General features: G+C 44.5%; 1 protein-coding gene across 23 annotated transcripts in view; it reads right to left on the bottom strand.

Moving 5' to 3' along the window:
* The window catches only part of DST (dystonin), a 542031-nt gene that overhangs the window by 52166 nt on the left and 468172 nt on the right, over positions 1 to 21693 (bottom strand). For all 23 annotated transcript variants that reach the window (XM_088831326.1, XM_088831327.1, XM_088831322.1 and 20 more), the window contains 6 exons: positions 20447 to 20688; positions 19147 to 19353; positions 8361 to 8480; positions 8084 to 8191; positions 5818 to 6036; positions 903 to 1106 (listed from right to left, as the gene is read on the bottom strand). In XM_088831326.1, the coding sequence (XP_088687452.1) occupies positions 903 to 1106; positions 5818 to 6036; positions 8084 to 8191; positions 8361 to 8480; positions 19147 to 19353; positions 20447 to 20688 (1100 nt within the window). The remainder of the gene's footprint in view (positions 1 to 902; positions 1107 to 5817; positions 6037 to 8083; positions 8192 to 8360; positions 8481 to 19146; positions 19354 to 20446; positions 20689 to 21693) is intronic.

The following is a 21693-nucleotide window of genomic DNA, read 5'->3' as shown; positions in this document are numbered from 1 at the left end:
CTTCATATCACCGCAATCAAAATAACAGTAATTTTGAAAATTAGTTCAATAATCTGGGTGTCTGTCTATCAACCCTGATAGTTTCATCCACTTTACTGTTTATTTTGGCATCCTCAAAAAGTTACATTATTACTGTGAAATTCATGGGCAGGTTTGATGAGATGAAAAGGATTTCTTAAGTTACAAGTGTCCTGAACTAAAAAATGTTAAACAACAACAACAACAAAAGATGTGATGGAAGATTGCATTTAATTCATGGTCAAACCCATAATCAGATCCATGAAAGAATTTTAAATTTCCACTTGCAAAGGTACCGCAAACAATGAAGCAAAGTTATAAACACTTGCTCATTTATATTAATAGATTTCACACGATCCTCAACAATAAATGAATTGTCAGCCAGGATTACAGGAAATGGACCAGTGCATCTAAAAATAAACACCAAGCCTTCAAAGTGGAAAATCTGCAGGTAATTGCAAATTGACTTCTTGAAACAGATATTTTCAAAATAATTTTTTTCAACTTTTCTTTCTTCTTCAGCCTATCATTTATAGTCATCTTACTGCTGTCTTGGGAGTGATTTATTAATAATGGTAATCACACTTTCTTGCATCTCTTCCAATGGCAAACATGGAATTCCACTCTAGATGGACACTTATTTAGATGTCTGGACAACTGCATATTTCTTAAGTCGCTGAAAAGTATGCCTTAGTTATACACAAGCAGGCAGAGAAATATAAGCACTGGACGCAGGCAAGTATCACCTCTGAGACTAAAACATCAATCCTCAAGAGTTAATGCAATGAAACAATTTCAGCTGGAGTTGAATGAGGAGACCCGGAGACCATCCTCCCAAGCGCTGCTGTGGGGGAGCCCTTCGCACTCGGGGTGCAAAGCCTCACCTGAGTTGACTGAGAAATGGCTTCATCCAGGGCCACGGCTCGCTTTCTGACATCTTCTTTAATCTGACTGTAGAGGGTGTCTGCAGCCACGTACTTCTCTTGGATAGAAAAGCCTTCTCTTGGGCTCAGCTCCAACAACTGCGGCCCAGTTTTGTTCATCTTATCTATATGAGGCTTATGTTCGGCTATCAACTCTCGCAGTTGCTACAACAAAGCAAACAGCACTTCAGTATCTCAGAGGTGCGCCTCCACCACACAGCTGCCAGCATCCTCGGTGCATCCAGCCGGCACGGAACTCCACACACGCACCCTCCCGTCACAAGGCTCGGAACAAGCAAGCAGCCCCCTGACGGGAAGAGACACCCCTGACACCAAGATTAAACAACGGTCTGGTCGTGTCAAGTCCCTCTCAGGGCACATGTGAAACTTCTGCATTAGTGAAGCACCTACTCCCAATTCATTACGACTTTTCTACTAAGAGCAGTACGTTCTAACAAGAGCATTAGTCAAGGGTCTTATTACATAAAAGGATTATGAACTCACTATGTCCCAACCTACAGAGGTCAAGCTGTAATTCTCAGTATTCCTTTCTGCACATTCGTGATACATATGAAAATTATTTAGAAGTTAGGATGGAAGGGAGAGGGAGGGAGAAGAAGAAGGGAAAAGAAGCTCAGTGGAAGGCGGACATGATGCTGAGAGGAAATATGACAGATAAGTGAGGCACTGTTATTATATTATATGGAACAGAATGGACACACGGCATATACATATTATATATATGTTATATGTAATACAATGCACAAGGCATCGTCATTATATTGCATGTACACCAACAAAAAAGTATCCATATATATTACATTATATATCTGTTGAGTCTATTCTGTGTACATGTGTGATCTGTATGATATTCACGTTTATAAACAAATCTATTGGCACTTATTTTTAAATGTTCATGGCTGCAAGGGTAATCAACCCATCTATCAAACACACAGCTGTATACTGAGTATTAATTGTAAGGTGTACTTAAAACACGTGACATATGAGTACTTTTCATGACAACATCTAACCAAGAAATATGATGATAGCGATACTAATGAGGGGAGTGGAGCCCCGTTCCCTCTGGGGAGATGGCTCCACTGGGGATCGTGACTCTCTCCAGAGTCCAGGGCCTCCTGTGACTGCCCACAGCCTTCTCTACGGCCGGCCTCCTGTGGCACTGAGGTGCCCTGCTTCACCCCATTACTCATGAGGCTCCCCAACCAGCAGCTTCTCATCCCCACCAGAAGGTGTGCCTCCACACTGCTCTCCAGCCCCTGGTAAAAGCTCCTCTGAGAGAAATTACACTCAGGAAAGACAGTCTAGAGGAAAACGATCTTTCTCTGGCAAAATTTTAATTTCCATCATTCACTGAGCAGAATCACCAGGATGGTCACACGCATGGACTTTTATTTTAAAAGTGGCCACTAAGGAGAGCATTTGAGTCAGTGCTAATGAGGTAGATGAACCCAGAGTCTATTATACAGAGTGAAGTAAGTCAGAAAGAGAAAAACGAATATCGCATATTAACGCATATATATGGAATCTAGAAAGATGGTACTGATGAACCTATCTGCAGGGCAGCAGTGAAGAAGCAGACCTAGAGAACAGACTTACAGACACAGGGGGTTCGGGGGAAGGAGAGAGTGGGACGAATGAAGAGGGTGGCACGGAAATGCATACACTATCACATGTAAACAGCCAGCCAGCGGGAATTTGCCATATGACTCAGGGAACTCAACTTGGGGCTCTGTGACAACCTCGAGGAACAGGACGGAGTGGGAGGTTGAAGGGAGGTTTCAGAGGGAGGGTACATGTGTATACCTATGGCTGATTCATGCTGATGTATGGCAGAAACCACCACAACATTGTAAAGCAACTATCCTTCAATTAAAAATAAATAATTTTTTTAAAGTGGCTACTAAAATCAGTCATGCAAATTCTTTATGAAGTGGTTGAGAAAACGGTTCAGTACATCATGAATAAACCCCAGTGCAATATCTCTATTTTTGAAGTTTTTCTGAAGGTGGTCTCAAAATTCTTTTGGAAAAGAGCAAAATAAGAAAAAATTCAACTTTAAAAAAAAAAAAAAGAAGGAAGGTATAATCAGTCTAACACGCTATGCACAGCACATGGACAGTGATTTCCTCACTTTGTTCTACATAATTTGATAACTCCATCCTGTTTTACAGAACGGAGATGATGATGGTAAGATCGGCTACTACACAATCTCATGGAGAAGAAACATGTCACCCAAGTTCTGGCTTCAGCATCCCAGAGGGCATGTTTGAAAAAGCAGCTCCTCCTATGAGTATCAAGGGACTCTCAGTAAAGTGAGGAATCTCTGCTGAGAGCTCTTGAGTGGCCTGGACTCAAGCTCTTGAGTGACCTGTGCACCGCAAGTCGCTCAGTCATGTCTGACTCTGTGCAACTGATCCCATGGACTATACAATCTATGGGATTCTCCAGGCCAGAATACTGGAGTGGGTAGCCTTTCCCTTGTCCAGGGGATCTTCCCAACCCAGGGATTGAACCCAAGTCTCCCGCATTGCAGGCGGATTCTTTACCAGCTGAGCCCAAGGGAAGCCCAAGAACAGTGGAATGGTAGCCCATCCCTTCTCCAGCAGATCTTTCCAACCCAAGAATTGAACCGGGGTCTCCTGCGCTGCAGGTGGGTTCTTCACCAACTGAGCTATCAGCGAAGCCCCACCTGTGTAGCACCACACCAAACACCTTTTCTGGGAAGTCGTCAGATGACTCTTCTTAAGACTGACTCCACGACAGGCAAGAAAACAGCCACAGGACACCTGCTTGGTACCAGCTTGACAGGAGAGGTCTTCTGCTTTATACCTAACAAAATGATTCTTGGCAACCATCCTCAGAGCCCACTCATGCTGGAGATACTTAGTGTGGCTTCAAGGTAACTACCACTTATTTATAACATGGCTCTCAGGGCCATTTTTCATTCCTGGCTAGAATGAACGAAAAGATGTTCCCCAGGACAGTGAAGTGGATGCTATGAAGTTGCAGAAGGATGCTGCAAATATTCTGAACAAATTTAGTTTGAACAATTTGAAGATTTGGCTACAAAGTTTTGAAATCCTCTTTCTGCATACAAATCTTATATTTGTTTTGAGAACTGAAAGATTATGCCAAAAAGGAAAATTAACTCAATTTTAAAATGTTCTGTTCAGTAACTATTCTTTTCGACCTATTTGATGTTATGCTGAAAAACAGCTACTCAAATCTCACATCAGAGTAGAAGAGATCCATGAAATATTTTATCTTAAAAATCATTCAGTGGCTAGGCATGAGGATTTCTGGCAAAAATAACCTTTCTACTAAAATTAATTATACATAGTTTGTAAGTCTTTCTCCCACTGAACAATTTAGATAGAATGCCATAAAGTTTCCATTCTGCACTACAGTGTCCTCTAAAGCTCTTCTCGGAGAAGGCAATGGCAAGCCACTCCAGTACTATTGCCTAGAAAATCCCATGGATGGAGGAGCCTGGTAGGCTGCAGTCCGTGGGGTTGCTAAGGGTCGGACACGACTGAGCGACTTCACTTTCACTTTTCACTTTCACACATTGGAGAAGGAAATGGCAACCCACTCCAGTGTTCTTGCCTGGAGAATCCCAGGGATGGGGGGAGCCTGGTGGGCTTCCGTCTATGGGGTCACACAGAGTCGGACACGACTGAAGTGACTTAGCAGCAGTAGCAGCAAAGCTCTTCTAAACAAATACTTAAAAGATCCTTTCCAATGCCAATATATTTAAAGAGTAAACAATAAGACTAATAAGCACGTTACTTCAAACGATGATGTAATATACTGAGTTAAACTTTATACACGTGCACACACTCAATGACTTGGAATAGTAGGAGTAGTTCTGAGTACAACTTATACAGATCTGGGAGAGCAACTATGGTTCACAAGATCATAAATAACAAGAATTCTAGACCTTCTTCCAACAGTCTTGAATCTTCTCACCCAAACCCTTGCAAAATTTTAAGCTAATCAACATTTCTGTGACTGCAGAAATGAGGGCTTCCTGATGCTTTATGTCTAAAATAGGATTTATTTGTAGATAGAAAAATACTCTGTCATTTGCTCATGTAAACTTACAGGAGCAGAGAACTTCAAAAGATTTCTCTGTACAAAAGGTTAAAAAAAAAAGAGGGGGACAACTGGTCTTTAAACTTGAGCAGTCTTTTTCGTTTTCATAGAATCTCAGGACAACATCTGTTACAGCATCTATCTTCTCCAAGCTCAACAGCCCTGTCTGTGTGAGGCTGCTTCCACTATTTTTTCTGCTTACATTCAGATGGCTCCGACCACCATGAGTATAAAACTGAGTCACATGAGGGTACACTGAGAGCAGTTCAACCTGACCAACTGCAAGGGCTCTGAAAGCTTATTTCCCTGACAGCTAAAGAGAGGGTTTCCCGCTGTCCTCAGTGTGCACTGCACGCAGCGGGGTGGGCACAGCGTGCGTGCTCAGCCGTGTCTGACTCTGTGACCTCATTCGCGGACTGCAGCCCACAGGGCTCCTCAGTCCATGCAATTTTCCAGGCAAGAAGACTGCAGCGGGTTGCCATTTCCTACTTCCGGGGTCTTCCTGACCCAAGGACCACACCTGTGTCTCTGTCTCCTGCCACTGAGCCGCCACTCCTGTGCCAAGAGCCATGACCGTGTCATGCTGACGTATACAGGGTGTCTGCCCGCGGGAGTCTCCCCCCGCAGACCGGGAGCTCAGAGGGGAGCGGACCGTGCCAACCGGACCCGGCAGGGTGGACACTTCCCCGCCCCAGAAGGCGTCTGAGCCCCCAGCATGGCGGTCCCTCCCGGGCCGCGCCCGCCCCGGCCCCGGGCTCACCCGGTGCTCCTCCTGCTGCTGCCGCAGGGTCTCGTACTCCAGGGCAGGGGCGGGCAGCTGAGCGATGACGCTCTGCGTGTCCATCAGCCACGGCCAGAGCTCCTCGTACGTCTCCCAGAACTGGCTCACCAGGGACTGCGCCCGCTCCAGCTGCAGGTACCTCTCCGAGTTTACCTGGCAGATGGCGTCATAGTTCTTCAGCACCGTGTCCAGTTTTTTCTAGAAAATCAGATGATAAAATGTGCTTATCCAGTCAGGCAGACCAAGGACCACAAACATACACTCCAGAGTGCTTGTTCAGCACTATTTACCTGGAACGGAGTAAGCATTCAATGAACAAACACATGGTAAATGACTGATCAACAGCGGCTAGTTAGTGTCTATGTAGAGACGCTCATCTTAAAGAAAGGCCTTCCTATGTTGTTGCATAAGGCAGGAAGTCCCTCCTTTTCAAGGCTGAAAATGCTGTATACAAATGCTGTGCTTTTACTACAATAAAAAAATTTCATGTATAAAATAGCAAAAATGTGTTAAACGTCTTAAAAGTACACCAACTGGACATTAGGGTAATAAGCAAGTATATGTTCTTATACTCATGAATTTCTATGCAGTCATCAAAAATCAGGGGGCTTGATAACATGGAGGACTTCTCAAAAAATATTAGGCAACAAAGTGAAAGTGAAGTTGCTCAGTCATGTCCGACTCTTTGTGACCCCATGAACTGTAGCCTACCAGGCTCCTCTGTCCATAGGATTTTCCAGGCAAGGATAATGGAGGGGGTTGCCATTTCCTTCTCAAGGAGATCTTCCCAACCCAGGCACTGAACCCAGGTCTCCCACATTGTGGGCAGATGCTTTACCATCTGAGCCACCAGGGAAGTAACAAACCATCCCCCAAATAAATAAAAAGCCTCAAGTTGTTCTGACTAAGAGACTGAGCTTCCCAAACACAATTAAGCAGAATTATCCGGTTATTCTTCCGGGTCTTCATTGTGAGAGAAAGGTCTGGCCACGTGGACCACGAGTCCATGCTCAGTCACGTCTGACTCTTGCGACCCCATGGGCTGTAGCTTGCCAGGCTTCGCTGTCCATGGGATGTTCCAGACAAGAATACCAGAGTGGGTTGCCGTTTCCTCCTCCAGGGGATCTATCTGACCCAAGGATCAAACCCGTCTCCTGCATTGGCAGGTGGATTCTTTAACACTGAGCTACCTGGCAAGTCCAACACGGACACTAGTTTCTATTAAAATGTAAGGACTGTAACAAATGAAATTCTAAAAGGAACTCCTAGTCAGGAAAATTAATTACATAGATTGAGAAGCAAAGTAGAACATTATGCTGTACACTGATTTGATGGGGTGGTCACAGTGATCTTGATTATGGTATAAATTCACTATAATCCAATAGCAAAAGACAAAGCACAACAATAACGTACAGAGATTCTTTCATGATCATCTATATTTTTCACATCAGATTCTTTGCAAAAATAATAAAGATCATATTAAAAGCAAGTGCCACTGTGGAGTATTTAAATAAAATAGAAAAAAATATCAACACACACTGTGCATTCTATTACTTGCCTATGGTATACCTTAAAAGCAATGCACCATCTTTTCAATGGGATTTTAGGCATAGACATTTGTATAAACATATAGGTTTTTCTGCCATGGGCTATTTTCCTATGAGAAGCATTAATTTCTTCATGCTGCTCAGAGGTCTGAATATGAATCGAACTAAACATTTTTATTTGACGTTGCTTTCCCACTGATGTACAGATCGTTAAAACTATATAAACTGAATACTTCCTTAATGACTCCACTCCTTTTTTTCTGTATGGATTACTGTAACTTTATACAGAATGGGTTTAAGCTAGCGAGAACTACGTATTTCAGGTTTTGTTTCGACTCGGAGGACCCAATGTTCCTGAAGCCTATAAACAACAGTTGACGTATAGAATAACAATTTACTCTGATAATAGCAATGATAATACAGCAAACATTAATTGGATGCTTAATGGGTCCCATTTACTCAAGGATTCAAACCTTAATAGCTTTTCTGTCTATTAAAAAAGATTATCCCCAGGGTGATTCCCTGAAGGAGTATTCCTTTCACTGTTATTCTGTAAGCCTGAAAAATGCTTTATTTAAAACTAACGATTTAGCTGTTTAAACAGCAGCTGTGGATAAAGGAAAAGAGCTTTTCTCTGAGTGAAAACCCCACACACACTGCTCACGGGTCTCACACCAATCACATGGATGAGACTGTACCTTCATGGGCTGCTTTTCCTCTTCGCTGCACGTGGTCATGATTTTATGTCCAGATTTAACAAGCTCATCAATAATGTCCTTGTGTCGCAAAATCTCCATGGTGAATGTCTGTATTTACCAAAATAAAGATTTTTTTTTTTAAAGAGAGCACATGATTAAAACAAAAACAATTAGGCAAAGCAGTTAAAACGACTAAGTTACACTCAATCATGCAAGTGCATCTCCTCGGAGAATGCTGACAAACCATGTAGATGTGAATGGAAATGTGTGTCTTCACCTTTTGAACCTGCAGCTGAGCGGAGGTCTGGTCTTGCTCAAGCCTGATGTCACCCAGAGACGTCAATTTCTTCTCTGTTTCATTAATCCAGGCTAACTCGGCTTCGGCCGCTTGGTCAAACTAAACAAAAGATAAATAATCAGGTCAGCAAGTTCCTGTAACTGGTGCCAGAGAAATATCTATCTACATGTCTTTCAAATATCCTTATCACATAAATGGAAAATCTGGACCTGTCTCCTCATGGCAACCGGAAATGATCCATGGGAGTGACTCATGTTATAGAGAAAAAGGAGAACTTTCCACAGAGAAATTAAACACAACCTCTTAAAATGTGCTGAATCCATAACTTGGTAATGATTTGAGGATAGCTCACACTGCTGCCTTCTCGCTGGTGGTGATATAAGGATTTTCTTTACAATACTATACAAATTAAGCAGCTATAAGAGAGGTTAGACACCATCTTTACATCACTTCATCCTTCATTTTATCACTTTAATGTGATACGGAGGTAACATTCTGCTATCAAAGTCTGCAATTCCTAGCAAAAAGAATGACATAGTCTCATTTATTTACTGCTTGTGGAAAATATCTTTCTATGTATGTAGAGTATACTCCAAATGTCTCATGCATCATATTTTGCCTCTCATTTAATAACAGCAGAATACACTTTCAAAAGCCTTCTTAAATATTTCAAGAGATTTTTATTTTCCTGATCACAAGAATAATTTATGGTCTAAATCTGCAAAGTACAGAAAAATACATAGAAGAAAATTAAAAGCTGAAGTTAATACTATCATTGTTTCAATGAATTTTCTCCCAGAAGTTAAAACTTAGAAAGGGCTGGGATAATACCGTATACACAGTCTCATTCTTCTTCATTTATGGTGAACCTTTCCCATGTCACAAGTGTGATTTTTAAAATACCATCATTGTACCCCAGCATCCTTGGATATTTTCACTTAGGTTCTCTGCATCTGTCTGATGTTACACAAACAACGCTGTAACAGATATCCTTGTAAATAAATGTAAATAAATTTCCATTGGCATCTTTAAGTAGTCCCTTAGAGCTGATTCCTAGAAGGTGAAAGTGAAAGTCGCTCAGTCGTGTCCGACTCTTTGCAACCCCGTAGTTGCAATGGAATTCTCCAGGCCAGAATACTGGACTGGGTAGCCTTTCCCTTCTCCAGGGGATCTTCCCAACCCAGGGATCAAACCCAGGTCTAAATTAAAGAGTGTGAACACCTTCTATACCTTGTACCATATACACCCCATGCCTTCCAGTTATCATAAACAATACAGCAGGCAAGCGATACCAGTCAACACAGTGCAGACTACAAATGGTAATTAACAACACCTCGGCAGAAAGAGTGAAAGGGGAGGGAAATTGTGGCTTTCAAGTCCAGTACTGCCAGAACCTCCGATTTTTCAAGTGTCAGTAGCTCAGTCGTATCCGATTCTTTGTAACCCCATGGACTGAAGCCAGGCTCCCTTGTCCATGGAGTTCTCCAGGCCAGAGTACTGAAGTGGGTTGCCATTTCCTTCTCCAGGGGATAGTCCCAGGGATCGACCCCAGGTCTCCTGCATTGCAGGCAGATTCTTTACCATCTGAGCCACCAGGGAAGCCCCTAATTTTTCAAGAGCATCTGGAAATCCACTTTGGGGTTGGGGGATAACAAATGGAGGAGGGTAAGGGTAGAGGTAAGAAACTAAACTGGAAGATAACTCCTGTTCTTAAGACACAAGGCAACACTGCAGATTCACAGGAGGGCAGGGAAGACAAACTTTTCACCCGAGGACGGATCCATCTCAGAGCCCAGGCATCATACACAACACATACAAGGAGGATCCGGGAGAGAGGAAAGCAGAACTGTTGTTATTCTTGCACCCCAGGAACACCACAGAGGCCAGTCCCCTGGGTTTTCTTTTGCTCCCATACCCTGGACAGGATGCTGGAGACACTGCCCCCCTGAGAAGCACCCAGAGGCCAGACAAGGCCCCCAGGAAAGCCTCTCTCTAATCAAAGGTTCAGGAAAGGGGAAGCCTTGCAAGACAGAAAGCATCTAGACAATAAGCATCCTGCCCCAACCAAACACCAGAGAACAAAGCCCTGAACTCCCTACGCTCCTGCCAACAAGGGCTGAATGGGGAGCCCAGAGGTCCACCGTCCTGGGCTGGGCCCGGCACCCCTGCCGGGGTGACGTCAGCCCAGCAGGGGGTAGGTCCTCTCACTCCCCGAGTGAGCACAGGCCTCTGCCCCGGTCAGGGGGGGAGCGCTGTGCATCCCGCGGGGAGCCTGGACCTGCAGCGCCGCCGGCTCGGGCGGGCTCTCCTCCTCTCCTCGGGGGTGTCAGGGGACGCCTGTCACAGTTAGGATCTGCACAGCACTCAGTGGGGAGGCGGCCCCTTGCCCACGGTGCTGGGGAGCTCCTGGCCCCACCGAGCAATGAGGGGCGCCCCCAGCTTAGGGGTCATGCAAGTTCCCCGGGGTCCATGGGATTTGTCCTTCCTCCGGGCGGCACCCCCGCCGTCTCAGCCAGAGTAGGGCTGGGATCGCCCGCCAAAGGAGAAGGCCGATCTGAGGCCCCAGACGCAGCGCGCCAGGAGTCGTGAGGAGCCAAGACGGAGCTGAAGAAGATCACGGGCAGAGGCCGGTCCCCAGACGACCTCAGAAGCACCTGACACACCTCAGAGCAGCCGGATAAAGACACGCTAGGAGCAGCCTCACATGCCGTGAAGGAGGGAAAAATCAGAAGGCCGCGGCAACAAAAGGTAAAATCCGCAAAAGACACAGAATACTCCATGAAGAAGCAAATGGAGATTTTAGAGCTTAAAAATACAACTACTACAATACAAGCTCAGAGGATGAGACCAAGGAACAGGACAGAGGAAAGAGTCCCTGAAATGGAAGACAGAATGACAGAAACTACCCAACCCGAATGACAGAGAATAGACTGAGAAAAACCAACAGAGCCCAGGGCCTGAGGAAGGAACTGTAATAAAAGATCTAAAATTCAAGCCGCTGTGGAAAGGAGATGGGGGGATACCTTGTGGCTGAAAGGTACTCAAACGTTCTTCAAGCAGTAAAATTACAGAAATGGAGGCCAGATTTTGGCTAGGATTGAGGAGGAGGCAGAGACAGGAGGGGCAGATGCAGCTATAATGGGGCGGCGTGAGGGTCTCTGTGATGGACACGTCCTGCGTACTGATGGAAACGTTCTGTGTCAACTTCCTGCTTGTAACACTGGGCGAGCTTCCCAACAAGGGCAATTACAGTAAGTCCTCTCCACAGCAACCTTCAAGGTGAGAACTTTCAAAGGTGCAAATGCGCATCTGGTTCCAAGAAGGAACCAGAACCTGCTCCGTCAACGTGAGGCATGAGAGAAACTGCAGCGTGCCCTCTGTCTCCTGCTGGGATGATCCTTTGCTCCACCATCTCCCACCTCCTCTCCCTCCTCTAGGGAGGAACTCTTCTTGCCTCTTCACTTGAGGCCAGCCCCTGTACAGTGCTACTATGCTTTTCTGGAGAAGGAAATGTCAACCCACTCCAGTGTTCTGGCCTGGAGAATCCCAAGGGCAGAGGAGCCTGGCAGGCTACAGTCCATGGGGTCGCAAGAGTTGGACACGACTTAGTGACTAAACCACCACCACCACCACTATACTTTTCAAAGCACTGAACTGTAAGATCAGAAACGTTTTCTTATTTTTAGTGTTTGTTTTTTAGGTATTATTTGTGTGAAAAGTATTATAAAACTATTACAGTACAGTACTACACTGCCAATTGGGTACGTAGGCTGACTTTGCTGGACTTACGAACAAATTGGGACTGAAGAAAGTGCTCTTGTAATGGAACTCGTTTGCATGTGGGGTGTCTGTACGCAGGGGACTTACTATAATTCTAAAATGACTCTGCACATTTATATACTCAAGCAGAAGCCTTTCTCCTTTCTAAGTTTCCCATAACATCATGCATTGTTTTTTGAAGCCACCTTGTGATCTGCACGTAGCAGTATTGGTTAAGTGTTTTGCTCACTAATTCACCACTTTTGCTGCTATGGGGACAAGCCAGAACAAAGTGGACTCCAGAGGGAATCTTGATAAGGCATCTGAAAAATTCTATCTGAATTCATCTGGTTCAATAATTGTTACGACATGACTTAGTTTCAACTGGAACTACTTATTAGCAATTATAGATCAATGTGAAGAGGAAAAAAAAGTTTCATCAACTAACTCAGCAGCTTCAGATGTGGAAAAAGAAATCATCACGGGACAAGTGGAAGAGTCTGGATCACTGACTCTGAAACTGCACATGATGAAATTCCTGGGCACAGCCCTACTGTGTGGTGCACTTGGCACATAACTGAGAAAAAACAGTTCAGGCCTTTCCACCTGGGTGCCAAGGCTGCAAAATAAATAAAATTTAGTTTTTTCTTCTACTAGTTCTTGAAAAAACAAAGTGATACCCCAACCCTTTTGCTTGTGTTCAGGCTATTTTTAGTATTTATATGACAGTCCTAATAAAGAAAGGCAGACTGTTAGTGTTAATATTAGTTTAATACTAAGTCTCCCTTTCCTAAGGAAAAAAAAACGCATCCAATGAAAAACAGTATGATGATACCCAAGCTGCCAAAATGGAAAGCTGAAACTCAAACACTGTTTCTTTAACCAAGGCAAATATTTGCTCTGCTAAAAGAAAACAAGACTTCAAGCAGAAATTTCCCTTCTGTTTTTTGAATTTTTTAAAATTTAAGTTAGAAAATATTTATTATCCAACAACAAAAGGGATAGCCGCAGGGTCTACATGAAGCTATTTACAGTCAAGCATTTTATTTAGATCTGGGACTCTTTCAAATAACTACTTAATGTGAGAATTCCTTAACAGACCATAAATGTGCTTATTTTACTTGTTGAGTAACATGGACAGAAAGCTCCCTACACCAAATTTTAATAAATTTGCTTACTGCCCATGTAAGTAGCCAAAAAAAAAAAAAAAGACTTCAAATGAATTGTAGAGAATGTTAGCATCCTTAACTGCATTCTGGGAAATAGTCTAATAGGCATCATCTGTGGAGTCCAACCATCAACCCGAACTACACTAATTCCTAGTTGAACTAGTATTTTAGAAACTTCCTGCAAGTTGGTAAAAGACATTTTAATTGGTTAATCTCTAAATGTTCCTGAAAAACACTGTAAAACAGTAACGACCAACATTCTACTGAACACACTGTTCTAAGTGCTTGAACATTCAAGACTCCCTCCTTTTATCCTGACAGCAACTAAATCCAGTGGGTACCACCACTAATCTCATTTGCAGCTGAGAAAGCCAAGGCAGAGAGAGACTGACTCACCAGAGGTTACCCAGCTTGTAAATGCGGGTCTGAGATTTGAACCACTGTGGTCTGACCCCAGAGCCTGCACTGCAGTCACCCTGATATGTCCCTGGTGCCTGTGGACGGTCTCGGCTTAAGAACTCAAATTATTCATGGGATTTCACCAAAATCAGCTCAAATACCGCAACAGTCATTAAGTGGTGAGTTTTAACTTACTATTTAAATGTCTCTCCCATCTCTGACAAATTGTTTTTGGATTTCTCCAGAAAGTTTCACTTGAGCGGAAGCAGAGGTTTAAGAAAGACTTAAGTGATAAGCAGATCTTAACGTTCAGGACACCTTCTTACTCCGAGAGGGTCTTAGCGCTTTTTTTCCATTAGCATTTCCTTCCATTCTCCTTCCCATTATTCATAACCCAGCCCATATTTTCCTACCCCAAAACCTGGAAGGTCTAAACAAATCTCACTTTCGTGGGGGAGGCTTCCTTCTAGTTCTTTAAAAGAAATTAACAGGTGTAATTTTTCTCCCAGGGGGATCCCGAGTGACCCAGTGAGCTGTTTATTTTAATTGTACCCATATGCCTTTATACTGGGGGGCTTATGACAGCCCAATAAAACAAGCCAGGCAATCAGAACTACCAGAGTGCCTGGGATACCTAGACCCTGTGAGATACACACCTCAGCACCTTCTGATAACTGTACATTTATAAGCGGCTAGTGAAGTGAAGTGAACACAAACATTCCGGGGTTTAAATAATCACAGAAACCTGAACTCAGGTGGTAAAGTCTACATCTTCTAAGCAAAAGTGCGTTTCCCCATTTCCAAGTGGCTCATTTAATTCAATGAGCAGAAAGAGAAAGAAAGCAACAAAGATATGCTGCATTGTGTGGATTTAACATGCGGAAATACCTGCAGTTTCTAACTCAGATAATGGCAGGCCTTGGTGAGAAGGAGGCAGCTGTTTTGCTTTTATATAAAGATTATTATTACTACTTAATTATGCTACTCAGATTTTTCCTAAAATTTATGAATGGGCCCAACTAAAAATCCTCTTCAGAATATTGATGCTTGCAAATTTGCTGAGTCAGATTATTAACCGGTCACAACAAATGGACACCATGCTCGTTGCATTCACCCATAATTGAGGCTGTTCTATTACTTCCAAAATAATAATAAATGTCACTCAAATTTATGTAAGGCTCTTGGCCCTGTGTTCTCAAAACTCACGACAGATCTTTTCAAAACTGCTGTGTAATATAACAGAATTAACATGAAAAATCTAACCATGTATCATCAGAAGTGTTTTGAGTGTACTGGGTGGATATGAAGTCCGTGCTAAGGAGAAGGTATCTGGACTCTCTCTTCCCACTTCTCTTTAGACCTCAGCTCTTTGCCACGTTTCCATGGCGTCTTCCATGTAGATGAATATAACCTGAGATGGTGACCTGACCACTCACAACTTCCCTAAAGCTGCGGAATTCCAAAGTGTAGCTTATAACAGTATCAAGGAGGCAGATCTGTATATAAACAATTTTAATGTCAAAAGACTAAAACATCTTATGAGAAATCTGCTTGGAAAACAGCCCCTTCAGTTATTTTCAGTCTTGCTGAACTTAGCTTATTTGGGGACACAGCATTAAATTTATGAATGTAAAATTTACCAAGTCATTTTCAAGTCCCATACCCTCACGCTGTCACTCATGGGTGGGATATGTCAGGGGAGCGACCCAGGAGGGAGTAGCTGTTAATAAAACAAGTTCTATGTGACTAAAGGTGTGCAGAGAAAGATGGATGCGGCCAGATCATGTCCATGGTTCAGATGGAGAGGAAACAGAGTGGGAGATGATTTGTTTATACAACATAAAATAGCATTTACAAAACATGTTGCTCATGTCCAAGTGGATTTTTTTCTTTTTCACCATTCCTTTTGTATTTCATGGATGTAGTACCACTGGATAAACAGAAAACAAGCATTTTAGTATCAAACTGTATTCTGGTCCTAATTCCAAACATTTACAATTGGGCAAGGTAATAAAATAATTTCAATAACACATTAGGTCTTTTCTAAACTTGGAAATAATGAGTTCAGAAGCTACTCTTTTGGATGCAAAAGTAAATCTGTCAAACCAGAAAGACAGGCATGGATGTGTTCTTAAACTTGCCCGGAGTGAGAGATTCCTTGATCCTTTCACCATGGATGCCCATGGCTCACAGCCCTTTCTGGAGATATCCTCCTATTTCTACTTTGTAGCAATAATAGTCAGAGAAGGCAATGGCAAGCCACTCCAGTACTATTGCCTAGAAAATCCCATGGATGGAGAAGCCTGGTAGGCTGCAGTCCGTGGGGTCGCTAAGGGTCGGACACGACTGAGCGACTTCACTTTCACTTTTCAGTTTCCACTTTCACACATTGGAGAAGGAAATGGCAACCCACTCCAGTGTTCTTGCCTGGAGAATCCCAGGGACGGGGGAGCCTGGTGGGCTTCCGTCTATGGGGTCACACAGAGTTGGACACGACTGAAGTGACTTAGCAGCAGCAGCAGCAATAATAGTGCCTTCCTTCAGATTATGGAGGGAGGTTAGAAAAAAACGGATCACCGTTTAGGACTCTTCCTCTCTCCCTGACCTGTAAAGAGGCACCAGAGTGGAGTAGAATGAGATGTGGAATAGGTTCTGACTACAACTCCACTGCACACCAGCGGCAGGACCCCAGGGAGGTCACCTCACCACACACCAGCTCTAAATCGTGCACCTCAGCCTTACTGGGAAGGCATTTCTCTTCTAATTTCTCTCTCTTTTAACTGGCTTAAATGCATTTTTAAGGCTGAGCGCCAAAGAATTGATACTTTCGAATTGTGGTACTGGGTAAGACTCTTGAGACTCCCCTGGATGGCAAGGATATCAAACCAGTCAACCCTTAAGGAAATCAACCCTGAGCAACACTGGAAGGACTGATGCTGGAGCTGAAGCTCCAACACTTTGTGAAGAGCTGACTCACTGGAAAAAAACCCTGATGGCTGGGAAAAATTGAAAACAAAAGGAGAAGCGGGCAAAAGAGGATGAGATGGTTGCATGGCATCACTGACTCAACAGACACGAATCTGAGAAAACTCATAGATAGTGAAGGACAGGGGAGCATGGCATGCTGCAGTCCATGGGGTCACAGAGAGTTGGATGCGACTCAGCAACTGAACAACAAAAAAGTGCATGTTATTGGTTTTCTTTACTACTGGAGGTATTTCACTGGACAGATTTGCAGGCATTTCAAAGGAATGCACATATACACACAGAATAAATACACATGAACAACCAATTAGCAGAAAAATATTAACAGACCAATGGCACTGATATTAGCTACAGTCTAGTGGCAGTGAGGTACTTTATCCAAACACTCTCCCTCTCTCTCACAAGCAAGGCTTGAAGGATTTAAACCACAGTGCTTGCACGATCTTGCTTCCGTGAGTTTTTCCTGCATTCTTTCACAAAGTCTTGAAACTTTCAGTAAGGAATGACTTTATCCGGTAAAAAACCCATTAATTGTTATTTTCCTACAGGATATATGTTTTGGATCTAGAAAATACAGACCAACTTGTGGAAAATATTTGCAAAAACTTTGAGTAGAACTGGACTCCAGTTTAATGACCTTGGCACCCAGCAGAGCGTACAAACCAACAAGGCGCTCAGCCTGTCACCTGTGCTTGAGAGCAGCTTTTTGCCCCTTTCCTGTTTGCCCATTTCTATTTCCCTCTATCCTTAAAAGAACCTAATGAGACAAACGAGATCACTAAGAGATTCAAACTGACTCCTGACTTAAGCCCTCCTGAACGCACATCATGCCTTGCCTAACCTGCTGGTTCTTTTCCTAGATTAGAAGGAGTAAGAATGATGAAGCGAGCAGTTAAAAATGACCAGCCCTCTATCCCACGAGCCCCCTAAGCAATCCTGCCAGAGATCACAGCAAGATAATATCTGAAGAGAGAGCCAGCCACCTGCACGCAATGCAGACAGAGGCAGAAGCACCCTCCTGCCTCCATGATTCAGAGATTCGCCCCCCTTTTTTCCTCTAAAAACCGTCCTGGCTGAGCAGAATTGTTGGAATCGGTCTCTGGACACGAGTCTCCCTTTTCCCCAGACAGCCCACTCTTATACTTAAAGCACCTTTCCTCTCTCCTGACATTTGCCTCTCGAATTACTGGCTTATGAGAGGCAAGCAGCCAAACCTTAGTTTGGTTACACCCTCATTACCATCGTCCCTCACTTAACGAGCCAACCGCGATCAGCTTCTCAGGAGAGCCCTACTCCCCAGAGGACAGAATATTTGTCTTGCTATTTAAAGAAGTCTTCAGTGCCAACTCAGAAAGGTCAGAAGAAATTTTGGTGAAAAAAATAATCCGACTCTTTTCAAATAGTTGAATTACCTCACAAGTAAACATGCTTATTTCCCTATGATAATGAGGCATACAAATTCCTCCCAAGTTTGAAAACAGAGCCATGCAAATGCATTCCTCAGGCATCAAGGTCTCCCTCGCAAAAAATATCTCAGGCGGGCCTTTTGCTAATACTGTATTCTGGCGGCCCTGGTGATTCCAGAGCACGGCACTCAAATGAGGGGCGAGAGGCCACGCTTTAGAACTGGACAAACTGCACTTTTACAGCACCCTGAGAGAAGGAATTCTGGACGCTCCTGTACAGTCTGCTTGGTTAGTGTATCTTGCTTTTGGCCTGGATGAGTAAGGCTGAGTCACCCACCTTCCCGAGCCCCACTCTGCAGTACACAGCAAAACCGCACCAACCCCATCAGAGAAAGCCTGCAACAAAAGGCTGATGACTTAATGTAAATATCCAGAGATCTCAATACAAGTTAATCCAAACATGTCTCATAAGCTTCTGGATCCAAGACCCCCCTGGTTGCCCACAGTCTTCTGACTGAGCTGTGGCTAAGGGGTGGGGCCTATGAAACTCTGTGGAACCAGTTCTGTGTGAGCTGCAGACAGGTCAGAAACGATCATTTTTTCCCCTTTCAGTCATCTCCAGAAAAAAAAAAACAAACAAACACGACATCAGCAACACAACAGTTTCCTTTTTAGAAAGAACTCAGCCTTTCTTTGCCATGTATGTCAAAGCACGTTAATAGTGATTTACATGATAACTCAAAAAAATAATAATTATGCACACACGGATTTGGCCTAGCCAGGGCCTGACATCAACACGAGCAGCCTGCACACGTGCAGACAACAGGCCTTCTGTGCGGGGAGTGGGGGAGCGGGGCTGCTGCTCCTGCTGGCCGACGGGGGACGAGGCCGGAGACCTGAGGGCAGACACAGAGCCGGGCCCCAGCCAGTGCGCAGACGCCTGCGCGAGCCCGCTGACCCTCAGCCCCTCCTGTGGCTCTGAAAGCGTGACCGGCGGGTGGAAAGGCCACTGGGAGGAGAGGCTCTGGGAGGTGCGCGCCCGCCTACCTGCTGGGCCCGCAGGAGCGCCGCATCGATGGCCTCCACCCGCTGTGCCACAGCGTCGCTCACCAGCTGGAAACGGTGATTGTCCTCGGCCACCGTCCGCTCCAGGCCTTCCCTCGCCCTCCAGGGCACCAGCTCCAGCAGGGCGGCGCTCACCTCGTTCAGAGAGTCCAGCAGGGCTTTGTGGCTCTTGGCTTCCTTCTTCAGCTCCTGGGGACACAAGCCGAGAGACACAGGCCTGGGGGACACGCCACGGCTGAATGAGCTTCCCCTCCAAGTGCCCTCGGGGCCAGAGCCCTTAACAGGCACCAGGCCACGTGGGCCCCCTTGGCCTCAGTTATGTTCTGTACACCACAGGTATTTCACACAAGGGAAACCATTCCCTAAAAAGCTCAAAAGGACAACTCCCTTGACAACACGGCATGATTTGAGCTTTGAAACGTAATATCAGCATTTGAAAACTGGGAACCCAAACCCAGCAAGCTATGGATTATTCTCTGCTGGCTGGTAACCTCAAAGTGATCGGGAGCCAGAACAGGTAACTGACGAGGACCTCCTGTGCAGCTCAGTGAGCTCCACTCAGTGCGCTGTGGTGACCTGAAAGGGAAGGAAATCCAAACCACGGCAGAGGCATGCATACGTACCGCTGCCTCACTGTGTTACACAACAGCAACGAACACAACACTGCAAAGCAACCATACTCTAATAAAAATTAATATTAAAAAAGTAATCAGGTACCAGAAAACCAAAGAGGAAAGTTGGGACCAGAATCGAGTGACCCTCCAAAGGACACAGTGGCTTTAAATCATCCCTGCTGAATCATCACAGACTCAGTGAACCGAGCCTCCCTAACTCCCTGCACCCACGTGTGGTCATACTTCAGGGATGACGAAAACAGAGGCTGGCCACTCTGAAAAGAAAGACACTCAGCGTGGGAGAATACCAATTTTTACAACATGATTAGGAGAGTCACCTCATGCCATGCATCGACCTTATAAACATGTGCCCGATCAAACTATGTATGTCTCTGAACAGTGATCATTGCCCTTTTTTGCCTGTATGCATAATAAAGTATACTCCCACCATAAGGTTTGAGGGACAAACGACAAGATGCTGATTTCTTGTCTGGGCTCCTAAAAGTTCACACAGCTGGTCTGTTGCCCGTTTCTGTTGGGTCCACACCCACAAAGGCGTCCCTGAACACATTAGTAGTGACATGTGATAAACATCACTTTGCCCCTGAGTGACTAGGCCTCCCTTCAGAGATAACAAGCAGACACGAAGAGTGTATGTCGGAGCGTACTTTTTGCCTCGCATGTGCTTGGCTGGCGGCCTCTCCCTTCAGAACCTGCGTTTCGTACGAGAGCAGCTCTACTTCCACCTTGTCCAGCCAGGTGCACAGCCCCTCATGGGTGGACTGCAGCCGCCGTGCAAGCTGCAGCGCCTGCTCCAGGGTCTTCGCAACATCCGTGCTCAGCTTAGTGATGTCCTGGTATCTCGCTTTAATGGCTTCCAGTTTATCTTGAATGATTAAAACCTCGTCACCTAGAATTTCAAAGGCATGTTATATCTCATGAATGGGTAAGCAGAGTTCTTCAGAGGTGATGCTACACTAATGAGATTTTGGGGGTGGGGGAGAGGAGACACTTTTCTTAAGAAGTTCTGACCCAAGAAAAGTCCTTTCCTAAATTTGAATCTTTCTAGGGATTTCTGTCCAATGTAAACAGCTCTACAAATGCAAATACAAAAACTGTCCAGGACTACAGCACTTTCTGTCTTGTGAAAAACACCACCTTGCATCTATCTGTATGGATGGTCTTTCCGTGATGAAGGTTAAAAACCACTGGGGTTCAAATACTGAGTTTGTGACTCATTACCTTGTACAAGGTACCTGACCTCTCTGTACCCCTGAGTACTTATTATAAGAACAGAACCTAGTATAAGGTTGTGATAAAAATTCAACTAGTTTATATTTGCAAAGTATTTAGAATGGTGCTTGTCACAGGCAAACACATGTTTATGCACAGTCTGGGTGGTGGTAGTTTAGTTGCTAAGTCAAGTCTGACTCTTGGACTCTTGCAACCCCATGGACTATAGCCTGCCAGGGTCCTCTGTCCATGAGATTCTCCAGGCAAGAATAGTGGAGTGGGTTGCCATTTCCTCCTCCAAGGTATAATCCATGTGTGTGTTAAAAATAACAAACTCATCCGTACTGTTACGACAGATCTTTACCTGCCTCTATTCAATTTTCAGACACACAGAGAAATTGCATCCTGGGCTTCAGATTCCAAGCACAAGGCTGTAGCTATGATATCAAATTCCTCCCATGCATAATGAACAGTACCTGCCCCCACCACACATGTGCTGAGCTGAATACAGATACAGTGAGATATTCTTACAGCCAAAGGGATTACTAAAAACAAGCCAGCATTTATTTTCTTTGTGAGTTCAAGCACAGAGAAAGAAAGCTTGGGAACAGTCACACTATGTGTCACCAAATACGACCTCTCTTAAAACTTTACAAAACTGTCTACAACCACTCTGCATCTA

Source organism: Moschus berezovskii, chromosome 23, assembly GCF_049115385.1.
Source record: "Moschus berezovskii isolate FMDL1 chromosome 23, NW_MosBer_1.0, whole genome shotgun sequence".
In the NCBI taxonomy this organism is placed as follows: domain Eukaryota; kingdom Metazoa; phylum Chordata; class Mammalia; order Artiodactyla; family Moschidae; genus Moschus; species Moschus berezovskii.
This window is presented reverse-complemented; position numbering and strand designations above follow the sequence as displayed.